At 43.9% G+C, this 23,138-nt stretch overlaps 2 protein-coding genes across 3 annotated transcripts in view; both read right to left on the reverse strand.

Annotated features, from left to right (window-relative positions):
* Positions 1-1,636: 1,636 nt before the first annotated feature.
* LOC130293976 (lysophosphatidic acid receptor 6-like) lies at positions 1,637-9,615 on the reverse strand. 2 transcript variants are annotated; one of them, XM_056543320.1, is made up of 3 exons: positions 9,507-9,588; positions 6,153-7,418; positions 6,007-6,042 (listed from the first exon to the last, which is right to left on the reverse strand). In XM_056543320.1, exon 2 carries the CDS (start codon positions 7,252-7,254, stop codon positions 6,193-6,195), a length of 1,062 nt encoding a protein of 353 aa, XP_056399295.1. In that variant the 5' UTR covers positions 7,255-7,418; positions 9,507-9,588; the 3' UTR covers positions 6,007-6,042; positions 6,153-6,192. The 2 variants fall into 2 exon arrangements, 1 of the variants encoding a protein (XP_056399295.1); XR_008848345.1 differs by lacking the exons at positions 6,007-6,042; positions 6,153-7,418 and adding an exon at positions 1,637-1,750 and having other exon boundaries at positions 9,507-9,615.
* Positions 9,616-10,985: 1,370 nt separating this feature from the next.
* The window catches only part of PUSL1 (pseudouridine synthase like 1), a 64,947-nt gene continuing 52,794 nt past the window's right edge, over positions 10,986-23,138 (reverse strand). Inside the window, exons 6-8 of the mRNA XM_056543359.1 lie at positions 18,779-18,833; positions 15,665-15,827; positions 10,986-11,674 (exon numbers count right to left, since the gene is read on the reverse strand). Of these exons, the coding sequence (XP_056399334.1) occupies positions 11,622-11,674; positions 15,665-15,827; positions 18,779-18,833 (271 nt within the window). The 3' untranslated portion in view covers positions 10,986-11,621. The remainder of the gene's footprint in view (positions 11,675-15,664; positions 15,828-18,778; positions 18,834-23,138) is intronic.

The following is a 23,138-nucleotide window of genomic DNA, read 5'->3' on the forward strand; positions in this document are numbered from 1 at the left end:
TAAAAGCAACTAGTCACGTTCATGGGGTCTTCACTCATGATAACACCTCTGCCGGGGGTTATACCACGCAGGTTGTCACAGACATGTTTTCAGTTAGTCCGTCACACGGTCGACGGCCGTCTGCTTCACCAGCATTATCATATGCAGGGGCCTGCTTGAGGGCACGATGGCTTAGACATGGAGCGGTAATGTCTGCAGGGACATTGGTAGGCATTGACAGACATGATGGCAACAACAGGGTGGGTCACTCGCAATGGGACACCACTTATGAGGCTAGTGGAGTCAGGTATGGGACATTAGGTTTGTCTTAGTTCAGGTAAGGTAGTTGGATATTGTTTATCTTTAGGCAATTAGGCTGTTACCACCAAGGTCAGTAGGGTGGTGATGGTTATGCCTATCCAGCTAACAGTTCTATTTTTTGCCATTCATTAGCAGGAACATGATGGGATTAGGCCTGACAGGTCATAGTGTTTCACTCTTGCTCTGACATCAGGCCGCATGCCACAAGCAGATATCGGCCTGGGTTTAGCCTGACCCTGCTCAATTGCCAACTCTGGTTTCGGTTGGGGGTGGGCATGACTACCACACTCTTCAGTTTCCAGGCATCAATTCCTGGGCCAGTCAGTTCGCTTCACCTAATTCCATCTCAATATCAGAGCTTTATCTGGGCTAGTGCTAAGGTAGGGGCTTTGATCCTTGATTACATTTAATTCCCTACCAGATTTACTTTTTGCCCTCCAAAGGTATGGCCTCCGTCGCAGTAATCGGGCACATCTCAGACCGATATGTTAAGTCATTATGTGTACATAACAAGTAAGTATATCATTGTTATTACGAGTACGAATGTGTAAGCCCTGATCACAAGTGTGAAGCCTAATTAGGCTGTATTTGTGAGAGGGGCGGTAACATCTCCACTCCCTCACACGTCAGGCGGCACATAAGGGTTGTGGGCGGGGGCAGGGGTATATAACGCCCCTGCCTCCTATCAGTGGGCCGTTCGTGACGTTTGCGGACCCCTCCCAACCCTCCCTCTTTTTTTCCTCTTTTCATTTCTTCATTTCATCCATAACAGGTCATGCCCTCCATAGGTATGGCCTCCATCGCGGTCATCGGGCACATCTCAGACCGATATGTTAAGTCATAATGTGTACATAACAAGTATATCATTGTTATTACGAGTACGAATGTGTAAGCCCCGATCACAAATTCTTTTTAGCTGTGTAAATACAGATCATTTTAAGTAAATCTTTTGCTAAAGGAGAAAGTAGAGACGATGGCCGACATTTATCTTTGTCTTGACTTTTTTGTGTCAAAAAAAGGCGCAAGCAGGGTTGATTTGCGCCTTTTGGTTTACATATTTCTGCTGATTTTCAGTTGCAATCCACTGATTTTGGCAATACACATCATATGGAAAGGTTTTATGAACTGCGCCTTTTTGTGAAAAGGCGCAAAGCCACTGAAAAGTCTCTAAAACTACACCAGCCCAGACTTAGCTTAGCTTTTTGGTTTATGTGAAGAGAGAAATTTCAGAAAATGTGACCTGCACAAAATTTATCAAATGCTCTTCTGACCATTTAATAAATTTGGTTCTCCACATTACCAGCACACACAAAAAAAGGGTGTAAAAAAATGCTTCAATGATAAATGCCGGCCGATGTTTCTTGTACAGTGCTCGGTGTGTTTAGTAGATTCTGTTTCCTGTGTGGGTCTCAGCTTTCCATCCGTGGGTGACTGTCATGCGCTGCACGCGCTGGAGCGCCATAGAACAGTATAAAATACTCGACAGGTAGAGACAATATAGCACCATGACTCACAATACAGGAAATTTCACTTTTCTGCATTGGCTACAAATGCGAGGCGTGATCATGTAAAGGTGAAGGACTGCAGCAAAACCACAGGGGCTTTATACAAAGCAGTGCAGAGGAGGCTCCAGCTACACTGAGGACTTCATGCACCGATACCGACTGACTCAACGATATAACACAGGACTGTCCAGCGCCGAGTGCGGTAAAACGACAGGTATTTTATTGTAGGATCAACGGATGCAAACTCGCATCAAGCAGGAGCCGACGCGTTTTGGACCATTACAGGTCCTTAGTCATGGCATGACTAAGAACCTGTAACAGTCCGAAACTCATCTGTTCCTGCCTAATGCAAGTTTGCATGCGCTGATCCTTTGCATCCGTTTTACCGCACTTGGCGTTGGAATTCCTTTGTTATATCGTTGATCCGGTCCGGGGACGCTGCCGGCTAGCCCGTGCGCTGGTGCTGGAAACCCGAGGGAGAGAGCTGTCCACACACAGTGTTGATACCGACTGACTCCAACCACTAAGCTACAGCCCACAGCAGTGTTTTCCCAACTAGAGTGCCTCCAGCTGTTGCAAAATCACAACGCCTCGCATGCCCACACAGCCTTTGGCTGTCCGGGCATGCGAGGAGTTGTGATTTTGCAGCAGCTGGAGGTCAAAAGTTTGGAGACCACTATACTAATTCTATGTTCACAGCAGAATTTCTGCCCATTCACTTCAATGGAATTCCTACAGAGGAAATTCTGCTGTGTGAATGGGACGGCAGAATCCCATTGCAGTGTTTGGCTATAAATTTATGCAAAATTTTCATGCAGAAATTCTGGCGTGTGAACATAGCCTAACCCTAAATGGAAATGTTAGAATAAGCTGGTGTTATCGGCTTCACCTTCTAACCTCACCAAGACAACCACTGGGAGGGCAGAAGGTGTTGCCCATAATATCCAATCTCCAGTATTTAGGTGTCATTGGGGGATATTTATCAAAGTTGTCTATGTCCCGCATCAATATAGACCAAACTACAGAGGGTTAGTCTGGTCTATTGTGCACCTAATTTATCAAAAGGCGCACGGCTCTTGATAAATTCTGTGCACAGACTTCGTGATCTATGCTTTAGACTGTATTTAAACCTGCTCCAACATGGTCTGACATTTTGGCGTACTTTCAGCCGATGCGACTTGTCGCTGAAAAGTCGCTATTGATTAATTCAGCACCAATGCATTTTCCAATGCATTTCCGTCTAAAATAGACTAGAATGCATCATGTTCTAAAAATCCTCTAGAGCAAAAGTCGCAAAAAAGTCACACATATTTAGACTGCGACTTTCTTTGCGACAAATATAGATGGGAAAAACCAGTCTGAGGGTGCGTTCACACGCTCTTTATTTTTGCAGGTTTTCCGCTGCGTATTTGAAAGGGTGCGGGCTCTTCTCGGCTATCCGCTGCAGATTTTCCACGGAGGAATTTACGCTGCGGAAAATCCGCCGCAAGCCCCGTTGAAGTCAGTAGGGACTGCGGCGGATTTTCCGCAGCGTAAATTCCGCCGCGGACAATCTGCTATGGACAGCCGAGAAGAGCCCGCCTCTTTCAAATACGCAGCGGAAAACCCACAAAAACAGAGTGTGTGAACGCACCCTAAATCCTTTGATAAATCTCCCCTGTTGAGGTTGTTCTCCAAAATTATTAGCTGTCATTGGTAAGGGTCAAAACCTGTCCAGAGGAAAAGTTGCTGAGTTGCCCATAGCAACCAATCAGATCGCTTCTTTCTTTTTGTAGAGACCTTGTTAGAAATGAAAGAAGCAATCTGATTGGTTGCTATGGGCAACTGGTCCACTTTTCCTCAGCACAGGTTTTGATAAATCTCCCCTTTATTGGCCACCCCAAAGAGGTCTTTCAGGACTTTCTCACTGATGGCTATCCTCAGGAGAGGCCACCTACATCTGAGTAGGGGTCAGGTCCCCGCTTTGAACAGCTGTCTGCACATAATCCTTGGCATCGTGACAACCACACATTGACTGAATGAAACATACGTGTAACCACAATAAAGCATATGCGGATTTCACATGTGGCGAAAGTTACATCCAATCTAATTTCTTAGTCTTCTGTAATGTCCAGGAGTCTACCAGGCTGCTTCCATATCCAGATAATACCATATAAAGAGGATCTGTGGCGTCCTCTTAAAGGGGAACTCTGGTACTGAACAACTTATCCCCTATGCACAGGATAGGGGATAAGTGTCTGATGGCTGGGGGGGGGGGGGGGGTCTGACTGCTGCGATCTCCATCCCAGGCTTTCCCCATGCACAGAGCGGTCTCGACCACTGCATGAAGCGGTGCCTGATGCCCCTCCCTCTTTCTCTATGGGAGAGTACTCGTGTATCTCCGGCTCTCATGCAGAGACGCATGGAGGGGAGTGTCGGCCACCGCTTCAGTGCCCACTCCGTGGATAGGGGATAAAATGTTAAGTACCGGAGTTCCCCTTTAAGGATCCACTTGGCAACATTCACTGATAGCTCCCAATGTAATCAGCCTCTTAGGCCACCTGTTCACTAGCTATTGGGGCTGTTCGATCTGACGCTTGCTATGCTAATGAACCCCTAGACCAGTGTTCCCCAGCCTGTAGCTCTCCAGCTGTTGCAAAATGACAACTCCCAACATGGATCTTGTCTAGACAGCCATCAGTTGTAGTTTTGCAATAACTAAAAAGCTGCAGGTTGGAGAACACTGCCCTAGAACAGGCATAGGCAACCGTCGGCACTGCAGATGTCTTGGACTACATCTCCCATGATTCTCTTACAGCCAAAATGCTGACCAAGCATCATGGGAGATGTAGTCCAAAACATCTGCAGAGCGGACGGTTGCCTATGCCTGTCCTAGACTATCTTCACCACTCAGTTCTCATTGGGGAGAGCGCTCAGGTTCACGCCCCATTGAGAACAATGGTGAATGCAACAATATCCATAGGATGCCAGGGAGCGGTCACCAATGTTCTCCACAGGGCTTGAACCTCAGTATTCACCCCATTGAGAATTGGGCAGTGGAGCCCAGGTGATAGGCTAGAGGTCCATTGACCTACTGGGCACCAATATGGCTGTCTCTATGACCTGAACAAAAGAAATTAAAGGGGTATTCCAGGATTTTTTTTATTTGACTATGCTACAGGGGCTGTAAAGTTAGTGTAGTTCATAATAATATAGTGTCTGTACCTGTGTGTGACAGTTTTCTCACACCCCACTATTTTTTTCACCCCACTTTTTATTTTTACCAGCATGCAAAATGACTGTTGTCTCAGATTTTTCCCAGCTTGCAATGCGGTCGAGACCTGACATCACTAGTCAGCTGATGACAGAGAGCCTGTCTGCTTCAATGGGTGGAGCGATCGCTTGGTGGGAGAGAGATCAATCTGCAACTAATACAACAGCTGTAGGCACCCTGATTGAAAACCACAGGTCTTTTGAATGGATGCAACTCATTTATGTCTCAATGGGTGGGGTGGCTGATGTTTGAGAGGGAGGAAAATGGCATTGTGGGATTTGTAGTCCAAAAAACATAAGTCAAACAGGAAATACCAGTTCACAAAATGCTAGCCACAGTGTTATGGTAATGTCACAACATAGCCATTTAGCCCCAAGACAAGCGCAGATCCTTCTTAAGCATGTCCATTACTGTCTGCCAGGTACCTACTAAAATCACCTTATGGTGGATAATCCCTGTAAAAGATCGATTATACTACACAAGGTTTTGAAAAGTGATATAAAAAGAACATATAGATAAAGTCATTATAAAAACATGTATTTGAGGCTGGAAGCAATACAGTTCTATTCTTTACTAAAGCTAGGAAGGGAGAGAATGTCCGTCTCCTTGGTGCTTGATGATCCCATAGTGATAGAATATGGAGTTCTCTGAATCCAGGTGAGATGTTTAGAGATGAGCGAACTTACAGTAAATTCGATTCGTCACGAACTTCTCGGCTCGGCAGTTGATGACTTTTCCTGCATAAATTAGTTCAGCTTTCAGGTGCTCCGGTGGGCTGGAAAAGGTGGATACAGTCCTAGGAGACTCTTTCCTAGGACTGTATCCACCTTTTCCAGCCCACCGGAGCACCTGAAAGCTGAACTAATTTACGCAGGATAAGTCATCAACTGCCGAGCCGAGAAGTTCATGACGAATCGAATTTACTGTAAGTTTGCTCATCTCTAGAGATGTTCAGTATAGACCAGTGGTCTTCAACCTGCGGACCTCCAGATGTTGCAAAGCTACAACTCCCAGCATGCCCGGACAGCCGTTGGCTGTCCGGGCATGCTGGGAGTTGTAGTTTTGCAACATCTGGAGGTCCGCAGGTTGGAGACCACTGGTATAGACCAATAAATGGCGCAGCTTTTGTCTAGATCACAGCACTGACCATTCAACCTTAGCTCCCAGTATAGTAGCAGGCTCCAGTTTTCTCGGTAAGTGACAAGGTGACGCCATTTTAGCCGGGGCTTTGTCTGTCAGTTTCCCGTTCTGGACGTTGTACGTCTGCTTGCGGTAGGGAGCACTGAGCCTCCGGCTTAAGTATGGGATAAAGTACAGGATGGGGTTCAGGCAGCTGTTCAGACTTACTAAAGCCAAAGTGATGCGGCGTAACTTGTAGATGTGCACGGTAAACGCACAATCCTGGATGATGTTCAGTCTCATCAGAAAGTGCAGCAGGTGCGAGATGTTGTAGGGCAGGAAGCACAGCATACACACCAGCAGAATGAAGACAATGATTCTTAAGGCCACCTTGCGATGGATGCTGGACTTCATTCCACATATCCGTCGTGCTATTAGAGGGATCACCACCCCCACCACGGTGAAAGGGACCAGGAAACCGAAGATCAGGGCGCAGATGTTGTACGGTGCCAGACGGCCTTGCCACACTGATGTGGAGAAGTCCTCAAAGCAAGAAGTCCTGGTGCCATTCTCAGGGGCACTGCCCAGAGGTCCTCCCAGGATTAGAGGCAGCATAATGGTGCTACATATGACCCAGATGACAATGGTAAGTATCAGAGAGCAGCGGGTACGCTTCAGCTTCATGTACATCAGTGGGTGGACCACAGCCAGGTACCGGTCCAAGCATATACAGGTGAAGAAGCCGATGCTGAGGTAGATGTTGGCATAGAAAAGGGCGCCGGTAACGCGACAAGCCACATCGCCAAAGATCCAGTGGTTTCCACTGTTATGATAATAAATGCGAATAGGCAGAAGGCAGATGAAGAAGGAATCCACTGCGGACAGGTTGACAAAGTAGATATTGGAGCTGCGGGAGCGCTGCCGGCTCTGGCAAAGGTAGTAGAGTGCCAAGGCATTGCCTGGTAACCCGAGGATGAACACCAGGCTGTATGTGACGGTGAAGAGGCCATACTGGAAGTCCGCCTGTAGAATGCTCTCCTCGTTGGTGGTGTTCCAGATGCCTTCTATAGACTCCATGTGAGTGACCACGGAGGAGAAGAAGCCTTGGTAACCTGCCGGGAGAGTTCACTGCACCATATCTCAGCACTCCACCGCGAGACCGTCCGCTCATCACAAGAACTCACTATGACTGCAAGTAACGAAACTTCACATCCGCACTCACTGCAACCACAGGAAGTCACCTGCCCACACGAGACATTAAAGTAGAGCAAAAAACCCACAAAATTTGCTAGTTTCTTCCCATAACCTATCAAATTAGGTTTCTATTATTTCTACAGTAGCAGCCTGCTCACTATAGTGATGAACATCTGCTCGTTCTTGTCTCCTAGACAGTGCAGGGAAGGGGGGCTCATTCTTAGGAGAATAACTAGTGGACCATAAAGTTGTCTGGGGGAAGACCCCTTTAGAGGGAACCTGTCATCACCTACATGCTGCCTGAACCACAAGTCATCAGGGTTGTCTCATCAGATTACTTCTCCCTATCTTGCTGGCTTTGACCAACCGCTCGCTCTCTCTCTCTATACTGGTGTACATTCCAACAGGCTTCAGCTATCCGGGCATGCTGGAAGTTTTAGTTTTGCAACAGCTGGAGGCACCCTGGTTGGAAAACACTGCCCTACATCCAAGATCCTGATAGAGCCCAGTGGACCGCTAATGACTATAATGGAGTCAATTGGGTCATCTGTTATATGACAAACTTTGCACTGCATGCTGCACTATTCCATCCTAGATTTTTACCAACAGAAGCTCCTAATGGAATCAAACATGTGACCAAGACATGACAAAGAACTATTAAAGGGGTTATCCAGGAAAAAACTTTTTTTTTATATATCAACTGGCTCCAGAAAGTTAAATAGATTTGTAAATGACTTCTATTAAAAAAATCTTAATCCTTTCAGTACTTATGAGCTTCTGAAGTTAAGGTTGTTCTTTTCTGTCTAAGTGCTCTCTGATGACACCTGTCTCGGGAAACGCCCAGTTTAGAAGCAAATCCCCCATAGCAAACCTCTTCTAAACTGGGCGTTTCCCGAGACAGGTGTCCTCAGAGAGCACTTAGACAGAAAAGAACAACCTTAACTTCAGAAGCTCATAAGTACTGAAAGGATTAAGATTTTTTAATAGAAGTCATTTACAAATCAGTTTAACTTTCTGGAGCCAGTTGATATAAAAATTTATTTTTTTTCCTGGAATACCCCTTTAAGGCAAATAACAGTATTACCGTATTTAGGCAATACATAGTGGTAGTATTCTATAAATGGGGTGGTGTATATTTCATAACATTGCACTAGTGAACAAGGATCCCATCAGTCAAAAATGCATGGGAGGTTATTTTTGTTTTGTTTTATTTTTCACAGTTGTCAAAACATAAGTAATTTGTAACCCAAATTTAATGGATCTACACTGAGGCTCAATCTTTAAAGTTTTTTTTTTTCTTATTAAAGGGTTATTCCAGGAAAAAACTTTTTTTATATTTAACCACTGGCTCTAGAAAGTTAAACAGATTTGTAAATGACTTCTATTAAAAAATCTTAATCCTTAATCTTAATCCTTAATTCCCTGGTTGAACTTGATGGACATATGTCTTTTTTCGACCGTACTAACTATGTAACTATGTAACTATGTAATATTTATCAGCTGCTGAAGTTGAGTTGTTGTTTTCTGTCTGGCAACACTGCTCTCTGCTGACATCTCTGCTTGTCTTGGGAACTGCACAGAGTAGAAGAGGTTTGCTTCAGGGATTTGCTTCTAAACTGAGCGGTTCCCGAGACAGGTGTCATCAGAGAGCACTTAGACAGAAAAGAACAACTCAACTTCAGTAGCTCAAAAGTACTGAAAGGATTACGATTTTTTTATAGAAGTAATTTACAAATCTGTTTAACTTTCTGGAGCCAGTTGATATATAAAAAAAAGTTTTTTCCTGGAATACCCCTTTAAAGCATTTCCTCACTTGATGGTATGCCCTGCCCCACTGAAATGCAGCGACATTGTGTGATATGGATCCCAAACACACTGGTGTGCATGCATAGGATTAAAAAAAACAAAATAAAAAGAAAACAAGACTACCTTATGCCAAAAACAGCACCAAATCCCATGGATTTCAATTGAAGTGGATGAGGCTTAGCTGCAATACCACATCCAACCTGTGAACAGATGTGGCGTTGTTTCTGAAAACAACAAACGTAGCTATATATTTCCAGTCCTATACATTCCTCGTCAATCAAACATTTGATAAGAAAGGAGTGCATTCGGGTTTTCAAATTTAGTAGTACCTTCAATGTCCAGCAGGTAGAGCCAAAGCTCTATGATAACACCGTACACTGTGCTGCCTGACAATACCCAGCATTAGTGAACAGGATGGCTACTGGATCAGGCCTGTAACACGCAGAACATACACATGGTTAAATATTCTCTGCTTCAAAGGCATATATATATATATATATATATATATATATATATATATATGTATGTATATATACATACACACACCCACCATGCTAATATGGCGTTTTATATTTTCCTTATTTTATGAATTTTTTGGGGGAAAATGGCAGTAATCATACAAAGTGTCTTTGCTTTTTCTTAGTTTTTAACCCCTTAAGGACCAGGGGTTTTTCTGTTTTTGCACTTTCATTTTTTCCTCCTTACATTTTAAAATATCATAATTCTTTCAATTTTGCACCTAAAAATCCATATGATGGCTTATTTTTTGCGCCACCAATTCTACTTTGCAGTGACATCAGTCATTTTACCCAAAAATCTACAGCGAAACGGGAAAAAAAATCATTGTGAGACAAAATTGAAAAAAAAAATGCCATTTTGCTACTTTTGGGGGGTTCTGTTCCTACGCAGTACATTTTTCGGTAAAAATGACACCTTCTCTTTATTCTGTAGGTCCATACGATTAATTTGATCCCCTATTTATATAGGTTTGATTTTTCCGTACTTCTGAAAAAAAAATCATAACTACATGCAGGAAAATGTATATGTTTAAAATTGTCATCTTCTGACCCCTATAACTTTTTTATTTTTCCGCATATGGGGCGGTATGAGGGCTCATTTTTTGCGCCGTGATTTGCAGTTTTTAGCGGTTCAATTTTTGTATTGATCAGGCTTGTTGATCGCTTTTTATTCATTTTACACTATTTTAGACTTTGGAATTTTTTTTGCGCGTACGCCATTGACCGTGCGGTTTAATTAATGATATGTTTTTTTTATAATTAGTACATTTCCGCATGCGGCAATACCACATATGTTTATTTTTATTTACACTGTTTTTTTTTTTTTAAACGGGAAAAGGGGGGTGATTCAAACTTTTATGAGGGGAGGGGTTAAATGATCTTTATTCACTTTTTTTTTTCACTTTTTTTTGCAGTGTTATAGGTCCCACTGATCTTTTACATTGATCAATGGTTTCTCATAGGAAACCAGTGATCAATGATTCTGCCGCTTGACTGCTCATGCCTGGATCTCAGACACTGAGCAGTTATTTGGCGATCGGACACCAGGAGGCAAGGTAGGAGACCTTCCTCGTGTCCCAGAGCTGTTTGGGATGCCGCGATTTCGCCGCGGACATCCCGAACAGCCCCCTGAGCTAACCGGCAGTGTTTTACTTTCACTTTAGATGCGGCGTTCAACTTTGAAAGCCTCGTCTAAAGGGTTAATAGCGCGCGGCACCGCGATCATTGCCGCACGCTATTAGCCATGGGTCCCGGCTGTTGTTAGAGGCTGGGCCCGACCCGCTATGACGTGGGGCCATCGTGGCCCCGCATTATAGAAAGGGAAAGGACTCATGACGTACCGGTACGTCCTTGGTCCTTAAGAGGTTAAACTAAAAATCTCAGCAGATACAGAGAAATGAAAAAGTATTAAATCTTAAAAGTCATCTCCCTAGGATAAGGTCTAAGCTTTTCCCAGTATAGTCCAGGCAGACATAAAAACCTAAAAGGGTCCAAATACAAAAAGGAGCAGTAAGGTAGGGACATATTTCCCTATTGACTCCCGCAGCTTTTTTGTTCCCAAAAAATGCAATGTGTATGGCGTTATTTTTATTTATTTATTTTTTAACAAAGATGCTGTGTTTTCAGAGTTAGTGTGTGAATAATGGGGCTCGTACCCCACACCATATTGAGATGAAGGGGTTGTGGTGTTTGCCCTTTTGAGACAAGATGGTGCATAGAACTGTTTTTTCTCTTGAGCGTGCGGCTCGGACCCATTAACGTGAATAGGATTGAATTCCCGCCATGTGACATCCGCTGCTGCGCACCATACAAGCCAGTATTTTTTTATTTGCAAAAAATGCAATAAAGTACAAAATTCTTCTGTATTTAGAGAATTATATTACATTTAAAAAAAAAAAAAAGACAAATCTGTGTTCTGTGTCCCATTCACGTGTCTCCTGGAGAGCGTCTTCTCGACTCCGTCGTGTAACTCTTCATATCTAAATAAAGGAAAAGTCGTTCATTAAAAAGAAGGGACAAAATATATTATATTCACAGAGTATAATCAAGCCCTGCCAAATGTAGTATTAGGGATGAGGGTGACCCTCTCATCACCACCGGTCATAAGGAGGTCATTGTAATACAGTGTTTCCCAACCAGTGTTCCTCCAGCTGTTGCAAAACTACAACTCCCAGAATGCCCGGACAGCCAAAGGCTGTCCGGGCATTCTGGGAGTTGTAGTTTTGCAACAGCTGGAGGCACACTGGTTGGGAAACACTGCTCTATGCCAAAGGGAGGGGCAACTAGCCAGACATGGTAGGCTTTAGGTTTCCTCCAAAGGGGGGGGGGGGGGGGTTTCTGGACTCTTCTGGAGAGTTGCCATTATCTTGAGCTTAGAACAGTGTTTCCCAATCAGTGTGCCTCCAGCTGGTGCAGAACTACAACTCCCAGCATGCATAGACACCCTTTGGCTGTCCAGGGATGCTGGGTGTCATAGTTTTGCAACAGCTGGGGGCACCCTGGTTGGGAAATAAAGGAGTAGTGCAGTGAAAAATAACTAATATAAAATAGGAAATAAGTTCTAGATTGCGAGGGGTCCGACTGCTGGGACCCACTGCAATCTCCTGAGCAGGGCCCCGGCAGTCTGCTGGAAGCAGCCGTTCCGACGCCCGAAGGAAGCCGCAGTCGACATGCTTCCTCTATGTATCTTTATGGGATACACAGAGGAGGTGTGTCGGCCGCCACTCCGTGCGGGAGTCAGCACGCCCCCCTTTCAGCAGATTGCCGGAGCCCCGTTCAGGAGATTGTAGGGGGTCCCAGCGGTTGGACCCCCCGCGATCTATAACTCACCCCTATCCTTTGGGTAGGGGATAAGTTATCTTTCACTACAGAACTCCTTTAAAGGGGTTATCCAGGAAAAATACTTTTTTTTATATATATATATCAACTGGCTCCAGAAAGTTAAACAGATTTGTAAATTACTTCTATTAAAAAATCTTAATCCTTTCAGTACGTATGAGCTACTGAAGTTGAGTTGTTCTTTTCTGTCTAAGTGCTCTCTGATGACACGTGTCTCGGGAACTGTCCAGAGTAGAAGCAGATCCCCATAGCAAACCTCTTCTACTCTGTGCAGTTCCCGAGACAAGCAAAGATGTCAGCAGAGAGCACTGTTGCCAGACAGAAAAGAAGAACTCAACTTCAGCAGCTGATAATTATTGGAAGGATAAAGATTTGTTAATAGAAGTAATTTACAAATCTGTTTAACTTTCTGGAGCCAGTTGATTTATGAAAATAAGTTTTTTCCCGGAATACTTTAGGAGTTATCCAGGAGTAGAAAAACATGGCTGCTTTTTCTCCAGAAACACTGCCACTTTAGGAAGCGGTGCATTTTCACACAGTCATGGCGTCGGCTTGTTCTACCAGTGCCTGCTGCCTGTGGAACATCTGGCTGGAAATTCTGTCATGTGAACGGGGCCTTAAAGTAGTCACATACCATTAAACACTAAAAGGGTTATCTATGATGCTAAAAATATATATATATTTATATAAAACTATAGCTGATTTATTCCAGAAACAGCGCCAGGTTCTCCTCAGGTTGTGTGTGGTATTGCAGCTCAGTTCCATTGAAGTGAAAGTTGAGTTGTAATACCACACACAACCTGATTAAAGTTGCGGCACTGTTTTTGAAATAAAGCAGGTATATTACTTTGAAATCCTGGATTACCACTTTAAAATAGAGGTTATTGATATTTACCCAATACGTAATATGCTTAGGTGGGTAAAGAACAACCCATAATCTCACTGGCCCATAATATCTAGACTTGTGATGGTTTACTATCAGCACTCTCAGTAGTGTATTGTAGTGAATTAGCGGAAGCTGGACAATTGCACCCAGTGTCATTATTTGGACGGCAGTGTATACGAGCCACGTGGTGTCATCAGGGGCGCCACTTATCCCGGACGTGTAATGAAGACTAGGCCTCTTTGTATTATGCCACCAGCTGTACGGTTATACAGCCCGGATAGGAGGGAGTATTCTACAACTGGTGCGGAGATCTGCAGACGGGAAATAACAGACTTCCATTGTCGCCGTCAGGCGGCTTCTTTCACTGCGCCCGTCCTTATTCTCATTAATAAGAAGATAAAATGAAGATGCACTTTGAAATGCTGCCAGTCTTATAGGATATTACCATAAGCAGCTTTCTCTTCCTTTGTCTGTCAGTGAAACGGGGTTCATTATATGAAGAGCTATGACCAAATACAAGGGTGGCCTGTGAATGGCGGCTTCTCACTGCTGGATCTCAGCACTGTGGGGGTTCTGCAGGCAGCATTAAAGGGGTATTCTATATATTTATTAGGACAGTGCTCAATTTGGGGGAAAACATAGAAAAGCCATGTACTGACTTTCCTGACTTCGGAGGACGGCACGTGTACTGCCTTTTCAGCCAATAAGCGGGTGGGGTGGGATACTGCTGTGGCCCCTGATTGGCTGAACACAAAAGGCGTTGTACATAAAGACAGACTCCAAGGTGAAAATAAGGCTCTATGCTTCTAACAACTAGGGGTCCCCCCACTGTCCAAAACAGTCCCTGCAGCTATTGCCTGTGTATTTCCGTACCGAGACAAAATACAGAAAGTGAGGGCAGGACAAGCAGGGCTCTGTGCAGGCTCCCGGCTTGTCAACCATCCTGCTGTGTGAGCTAAAAGCGTGTCACAAGACACAAGACAAAGTGCACAGAGCAGCCAGCTGTCAGCTATGAGGAGAAAGCGAGGAAGTTTTCACATGAGATGTGAAGGCAAGCAGGGGAATGCCCCCCTCCTCCTCAGTGAACTGCATAGAATGTGAACAGCATTAACAAAGATTAAAAGGATGAAAACCAGGATTTAAGCACAAGGACAGGATTAAAATCAGTAAAAGAGTAAGCGTTAAGCTATTTTTTTTATTATCTCGTGACAGGTACACTTTAGTTGATAATGTCCTATCATTTAAGGTCTACAACGCCTTTGCAGACCTGAATGTCTCCATAGTAACAGACAACAAGCAAATCCTGGGTAGTCTGATCTTACAGTCATATTGCCTTCCATGGTTCCTCTTATTTTTACTTATTACTTACATACGGTGGCTAAACAAAAAGTATGGGGGAGACAAAAAAGAAATGCATCACAGAGTTTATTTAAAGTCTGTTACCATGGAGATATGTAGCTCGGCATAGAAACTGTGGACACAAAATGACTGCAAACGTTTTTATACTTCGTTTTCTATCGTTTCGTGTCTACTTCGTCTATGTGCAGGTGTCTATCTACGGGTCTCCATGGTAGACATGGTAGACTTTAATAGGCTTGAATAAACTTTTTGGTATCTGGTCCTACAGTTACATTTCTTTTAATCTCCACCCTACTTTTTGTTTACCTACCAAAAGTATTCAAGAATAAGAGGATCCATGGAAAGCAATACAAAGGCAAGATCAGACTACATAGGATTTGTTTGTTGTCTGTTACCATGGAGACACGTAGGCGTGTACTGAAGTTGAAGACACAAAATGATAGAAAATGTTTAATTGAGACTATATACAAAGTTGCTTATTTTCTCATTTTACCTGTATTGAGAGAATATTTACAGTGCTATTTTTGCACTATTTTGATTATTTGAAGCAAAGTATAAAAAAGTAAATAAGTGTTGCAAGCCTAATACAACATTTTTTGTATATTTCCTTATGCCTGGGGTGTGGTTCAATATATAATGTGTATATAATATTTTCCTGAATATTTTTTATTCCAGGTCAGACGTTTAGTACACTGTGCTGAACATCATTCACCTATGTTAATGTATTGAGTTGGTGGTAAATTTTCTTAATTATATAAATGTGCCCCAATGAAGTAACCGATCCCTGAAGATAAGGGAGAGACTACCATGTGTAAAATCTGCTCCTGTATTACTACCAAAACAGATTGGATCCTACACACAGAACCCAATAAGTCCACCTGCTCACCTTCTTCGTCATATTTCACTTCTTTGAGGAACAGTCCAGACGGTGGAGCAATAATAGTTCTCGGAAACACCGGTCGCCTTCGTTCTTCCAAGTGAAGTTTAATGTCTTGAGGTGTGAGATGACCCAAACCTACAGCGACCAGAGCGCTGGTCATCCTCCTCACCTGCAACATAAGACGGGCTCTTTACTTATTTATGGAAGGAGGAGCTTATTGACGGTATTTAGAAGCTTTAGGGGGCGGTCATCAAAATGAAGGGGGGGGGGGGCATTGACTGTACTTCATAACTACTCAATCTGGTTACAAACAGAATAAGAAAGTTTTTCCAAGATTTAACAAGGAGACATCATTGGGTGATCAGAGGGTGTCACACCTCTTCGCTGCAGTACCGGCACACAGCGCCACACGTCTCCATGTCTGAGTTTGGTACTACAGCTCAGCCATGTTCACATGAACGTGCCGGACATGTAAGGTTGTATCTGTGTCAATATTGCACTGAAGGGGCTGCGACAATCCAGCAAGTACCAATGCTACTGTCACTCATTGTAACTTGAAGCAGTATTCTGCCCCTAGACATCTTATCCCCATCACGACCCCCCGCTGCCGGAATCCATACTGTTTAGAACGCCGGGTGCTGCAAAGATATCGCCGAGGTCCTTTGGATAGGGGATAAGATAAGGGGCAGAATACCTTTTTAATGTAAAATCCTAGTAACAACCCTTAGAGTTATGTTTTTTACCCAGGGTGCTTCTACCTTTCTGCCTTTGGCTGTCCAGGCATGCTGGGAGTTGTAGTTTTGCAACAGCTGGAGGCACCCTGATTGGGAAACACTGCTCTAACCCCAAGGGAAAGGCAACTCTCTAGAATAGTCAACCTCCAGCACTCAGGCAAGGAAAAAACCCTGTGGAGAAAACCTCGAGGGACCCATGTCTGGAGAGTTGCCCCTCCCTTGGGCATAGAGCAGTGTATCTCAAGCAGTGTGCCTCCAGATGTTGGCTGTTGCCTTTGGATGGACAGGTATGCTGGGAGTTGTAGTATTTCAAGAACCGGAGGTGCCCTGGTTGGGAAACACTGCATTGGAGGAATATTCATGAGATCATTGAAGACATTAAACATTTATCATTGAGGACATTAAACACACAATAAACCCTCTCCATAAGACCCCCATCTTTAAGAAGATCATCTCCTTATCCAGACCTGTGACAGATCATTAGCTACAATGCATAATGCAAAGAGGCCATTTTCCCCTGAGAAGACCAAGCCCTATAGAAAACCTCTTTTCAATGCAATTTGGGTGGTGTTCTCAAAGATGTTTCACTATATAAGGATTTAATAACTGAATAATCCAACCCAGAAAAAAAGGTGTATATATATATATATATATATATATATATATATATATATATATATATACACACACACACACACACACACACACACACACACACACACACACACACACACACACATTAATGCCCGTAAATGTTGGCAGCCCTGAAAACTTTCTAGAAAATGAAGTATTTCTCACAGAAAAGGATTGCAGTAACACATGTTTTGCTATACACATGTTTATTCCCTTTGTGTGTATTGGAACTAAACCAAAAAAGGGAGGAAAAAAAGCAAATTGGACATAATGTCACCAAACTCCAAAAATGGTCTGGACAAAATTATTGGCACCCTTAACTGAATATTTGGTTGCACACTTTCTGGAAAAAATAACTGAAATCAGTGGCTTCCTATAACCATCAATAAGCTTCTTACACCTCTCAGCCGGAGTGTTGGACCACTCTTCTTTTGCAAACTGCTCCAGGTCTTTCTTATTGGAAGGCGCCTTTTCCCAACAGCAATTTTATGATCTCTCCACAGGTGATCGATGGGATTTCGATCTGGACTCATTGCTGCCACTTCAGAACTCTCCGGCGCTTTGTTGCCATCCATTTCTGGTGCTTTTTGAAGTATGTTTGGGGTCATTGTCCTGCTGGAAGACCCAAGATCTCGGACACAAACCCAGCTTTCTGACACTGGGCTGTACAGTGCGACCCAAAATCTGTGGTAATCCTCAGATTTTATGATGCCTTGTACACATTCAAGGCACCAGTGCCAGAGGCAGCAAAACAACCCAAAACATCATTGACCCTCCACCATATTTCACTGTAGGTACTGTGTTCTTTTCTTTGTAGGCCTCATTCCGTTTTCAGTAAACAGTAGAATGATGTGATTAACCAAAAAGCTCTATCTTGGTCTCATCTGTCCACAAGATGTTTTCCCAGAAGGATTTTGGCTTACTCAAGTTCATTTTGGCAAAATGTAGTCATTTTATGTCTCTGTGTCAGCAGTGGGGTCCTCCTGGGTCTCCTGCCATAGCGTTTCATTTCATTTAAATATCAACGGATAGTTCGCACTGACGCTCCCTCAGATTGCTGATATTTTTCCACAATTTTGGTTCTCTAGTCCTCCGACAGTTCTCTTCTCCTCTTTCTGTTGTCCATGCTTAGTGTGGCACACACAGACACACAATGCAAAGACTAAGTGAACTTCTCTCCTTTTTATCTGCTTTCAGGTGTGATTTTTATATTGCCCACACCTGTTACTTGCTCCAGGTGAGTTTAAAGGCATCAGCATCAGCATCAGATTCTTGAAACAATCTTATTTATCCACAATTTTGAAATGGTGCCAATAATTTTGTCCAGCCCATTTTTGGAGTTTGGTGACTTTATGTCCCATTTGCTTTTTTTCCTCCATTTTTTGGTTTAGTTCCAATACACACAAAGGGAATAAACATGTGTATAGCAAAACATGTGTTACTGCAATCCTTTTCTGGGGGAAATACTTCATTTTCTAGAACAATTTCAGGGGTGCCAACATAAAGTGCAAAGTTTTATTCCATCCTCAGAAAACAAGTGCGATGTTTCTGCGGCCTCCCGCTGCCTTTTTCAAGCATGATATATATATATATATAGATAGATAGATAACCATAAAGTGTAAACAATTGGTAACCTCTAGAGATGCTCTAATGGATTACATATCTGAAAACACCCAAACTTCCCAGAAGCATGCAAGGCCCTGGAAACTAATCATTTTCTCCAATCATAGTAACATAAGTACGAGCGCCATACCTGGTTGTAAGCAAAAGATTTACTTTTGAAGGTAAACTCCCAAAACTGAAGGTTACTGTATGGGAAAGAGAAACAGATTAAGTGAAGTGTAAGCAAATCTGTATAGAACACATTTAATCACAATGGAAGACCTTTACTAATATGGTAGTAATCTGTAATGTAACCCTTTCATCTACTTACCCAAACCAAGATCTACATATACCAATCATGACGATGCAACACAATAGAATCATCACACAGCATTAAAGCGATCCCAGCAGTGTTTCCCAACCAGGATGCCTCCAACTGTTGCAAAACTACAACTCGCAGCATGCCCGGACAGCCGAAGGCTACTACCCAGCTCTCCTAGACTCCTGAATGGCCTATCAGACTGGAATCTGATTTTGTAGTGCAGTGTTTAACAAACCAGCATGCCTCCAGCTGTTGCAAAACTATGGTAAAGGATGGTAAAGGCAGTCGGGCTCATGGTCGGCAAAGTTGGGTCAGTACCAGGAGGTCACAACAAGGTCCAAATCAGAAAGCAGGAGGTAGGTCAGAGAGTACATAAGGTCCAAATCACAAGTCAGAAGGGGCGATCCTGGAAACAGGAACACAGACACACAGCAATACAGTCCAGTAATATCAATCACAGCAGCAGTCAGACAATGTGGTACGCTGATGCCATAGCAATGGTACAATGCCATCTGTGCTAACTCAAGATCTCATTAATGAGATTGTCCAAAACCCTTTCAATTAGAATGCTACCATTTTGGGGTAAAAAGATAAAAACTTAGAGTACCTGTCCCAAATAAAAAACTTTTAATACAGTGTTCCTTGTGTAATTAGCAGACACTTTCCCTTTCACTCCCTTTAAAATTATCAACATAAAAATGTATTTGAAAAAAAACAGCCACTAGGTGGCTCCGTTCTGCTCCCTGCCACAATTAATAAAGTGAGTTCGGTCTCCTCCCGGCCTGGCAGGAGTCCAAACCACCCCCACTGATCGCAACACAGACTGAAATATGCACAGAGACTGAGGTCTTCTATTCATCACAGCACTGCAACCATGTGAGGGCGGAAGTGGTCCCCCAGCAGGCTTCAGTGATGTCATGTCTGATGGGAAACGCCCACTTTCTCCTGCTGGGAAATTGCACTATATGAGCAAGAATAAAGGTAAGATACAGAGCTTTTTAAAGCTCTGACATTTTTTGGAGGGAGGAGTGTTGTTAGGAAACATAACCTGGGGTAGTTTAGAAAAGTTTATTTGGTGACAGGTATATTTAAATTGGGCCCTGTTCACATCTGCATCAGTGGCTGTGTCAGGTTTTGACAGGAAGCAGAGTGATGAGGCGGTGTGGGTCTTTCCAATGTGGGCCATCGGGTGCCCCCACTGTCTGTCATGTGACAGATCACTGACCATGGAGGAGATGACACCATGGATGGAGGCCACTGGTTTCCACTGTAATGGGACATCACTGAGGACAACGTGCCAGGGCTTAACCCCTTAACGACCATGGACGTGTATACTCGTTTAACGGCCGTTAAGGTGGTATGACGCGGACTCCCGTCTTGAGCCCACGTCATACCCACCGGCCCCCAGCTGATTCCTGTAGCTGGGGGCCAGCGTTAATAGCAGACATGCGGCGATCACCGCGGGCGGCTATTAACCCTTTAGATCGCCGCTGTCAAAGTTGATAGTGGCGTCTAAAGGTGCCTTTATCTTGTCCCTGGTGGTCCACTGTGCTGCATCACCCCCCCGCTGTGCGATCGCGGTGGGGGGTGGGGGATGATCCACTATGGAGGTAGCCTGAGGGCTTACCTCTTCTGCTGTGGCTGCTCCTGCACTCAGAATGACAAAACCTCACAGGACCAGGCTTTATCAATCAAGCGCATAGCACACAGATTCCATAGAATCCCATTGATCTGTATGAGGAATCAAATTATTCCTCCTAAAAGTCCCCTAAGGGGACTAAAAGTGTAAAAAAAAAAAAAAAAAAAAAAAAAAAAAAAAAAAAAAGTTTAAAAACACACACATTAACCCCTTCCTTTAAATTTAAATCATCCCCCTTTTCCCAAATTCCATATATAAAATGTATAAACATACCGTAATAAAAATAAACATATGTGGTATCGCCGCAAGCATAAATGTCCGAACTATAAAAATATATTGTAAATTAAACCGCACGGTCAATGGCGTACGCGCAAAAAAAATTTTACATAAAAAAAAAAGAATAAAAACCGATCAAAAAGTCCGATCAAAACAAAAATGGTACAGATTAAAACTTCCGTTCACGGTGTAAAAAATGAGCCCTAATACCACCCTATGCGCAGAAAAATAAAAAAGTTATAGGGGTCAGAAGATGACAATTTTAAAAGAATAAATTTTCGTGAATGCAGTTATGATTTTTTCCAAAAGTACGACAAAAACAAACCTATATAAGTATCATCTTAATCGTATGGACCTACAGAATAAAGATAAAGTTTAATTTTGACCAAAAAATGTACTGCGTAGAAACGGAAGCCCCCAAAATTTACAAAATAATGTTTTTTTCTTAAATTTTGTTGCACAATGATTTTTTTTCCCATTTCGCCATATATTTTGGGGTGAAATGACTGATGTCATTACAAAGTAGAATTGGTGGCGCCAAAAATAAGCCGTCATATGGATTTTTTAGGTGCAAAATTGAAAGGGTTATGATTTTTAAAAGGTGAGGAGGAAAAAAAACAAAGCGCAAAAACAGAAAAAGGCTTGGTCCTTAACCCCTTAAAGGACAATGGACGTACTCCTACGCCCCCGTTTCCGAGTCCTTAAGGACCGAGGACGTAGGAGTACGTCCTGTCCATTCCCGGCCCCCCGCCGCTAGCCGGAGAGGAGCCGGTGCCCGATGCCTGCTGAAATCGTTCAGCAGGCATCGCGGCATATCGCCCAGGGGGGTCATTATGCCCCCCCATGTCGGCGATGGCCGCAGATCGCTGGACAATTCAATCCAGCGATCTGCGGCGATTCCGGGTCAATCGGGTCTCCAGTGACCCGGGGACCCGGAATTACTGGCTGATCGGGGCCGTCAGAGACGGCCCCGAACAGCCAGAGCCTGCAGGGGTGAGGTGGCACTGGTGCCACCTCACGATCGCCCTGATTCGTCGGCCGGGTTCCCGGCCGACCAATCAGGGCGCCTGCTGCGGGTGTCACTCCCGCACCCGCTCCGCCCCTCTTCCGGAGGACGTGAGCGGGTGCGGGAAGACGACCCCGGGTGCTGGGTGCAGCTCAAACTGCCAGCGGGAAACTACTGTGAACCCCCCGCCCGTGCGACTGTACCCTAAAAACACTACACTACACTACCACAAAATAAAATAAAAAGTAAAAAACACTACGTATACACATACCCCTACACAGCCCCCCTCCCCTCCCCAATAAAAATGACAAACGTCTGGTACGCCACTGTTTCCAAAACGGAGCCTCCAGCTGTTGCAAAACTACAACTCCCAGCATGCACTTATAGACCCTACATGCTGGGAGTTGTAGTTTTGCAACAGCTGGATGTTCTTCCCCCTCCAATGTGAACGTACAGGGTACACTCACATGGGCGGAGGATTACAGTAAGTATCCGGCTGCAAGTTTGAGCTGCAGCAAATTTTCTGCCGCAGCTCAAACTGCCAGCGAGAAACTACTGTGAACCCCCGCCCGTGCGACTGTACCCTAAAAACACAACACTACACTAACACAAAATAAAAAGTAAAAAACACTACATATACACATTCCCCTACACAGCCCCCTTCCCCAATAAAAATGAAAAATGTCTGGTACACCACTGTTTCCAAAACTGAGCCTCCAGCTGTTGCAAAACAACTACTCCCAGTATTACCAGACAGCCACTGACTGTCCAGGCATGCTGGGACTTTTACAACAGCTGGAGGCACCCTGTTTGGGAATCACTGGCGTAGAATACCCCTATGTCTACCCCTATGCAAGTCCCTAATTTAGGCCTCAAATGCGCATGGCGCTCTCACTTTGGAGCCCTGCCGTATTTCAAGGCAACAGTTTAGGGTCACATATGGGGTATCGCCGTACTCGGGAGAAATTGTGTTACAAATTTTGGGGGGTATTTTCTGCTATTACCCTTTTTAAAAATGTAAAATTTTTGGGAAACCAAGCATTTTAGGTAAAAAAAAAATTTTTTTTTACATATGCAAAAGTCGTGAAACACCTGTAGGGTATTATGGTTCACTTTACCCCTTTTTACGTTCCCCGAGGGGTCTAGTTTCCAAAATGGTATGCCATGTGGTTTTTTTTTGCGGTTCTGGCACCATAGGGGCTTCCTAAATGCGGCATGCCCCCAGAGCAAAATTTGCTTTCAAAAAGCCAAATGTGACTCCTTCTCTT

The sequence above is a fragment of the Hyla sarda genome, chromosome 10, assembly GCF_029499605.1.
Source record: "Hyla sarda isolate aHylSar1 chromosome 10, aHylSar1.hap1, whole genome shotgun sequence".
NCBI classification, from domain to species: domain Eukaryota; kingdom Metazoa; phylum Chordata; class Amphibia; order Anura; family Hylidae; genus Hyla; species Hyla sarda.

Coding starts and splice junctions, on each gene's coding strand:
- LOC130293976 (XM_056543320.1), bottom strand. CDS start 7,254: ATGGAGTCTATAGAAGGCATCTGGAACACCACCAACGAGGAGAGCATT.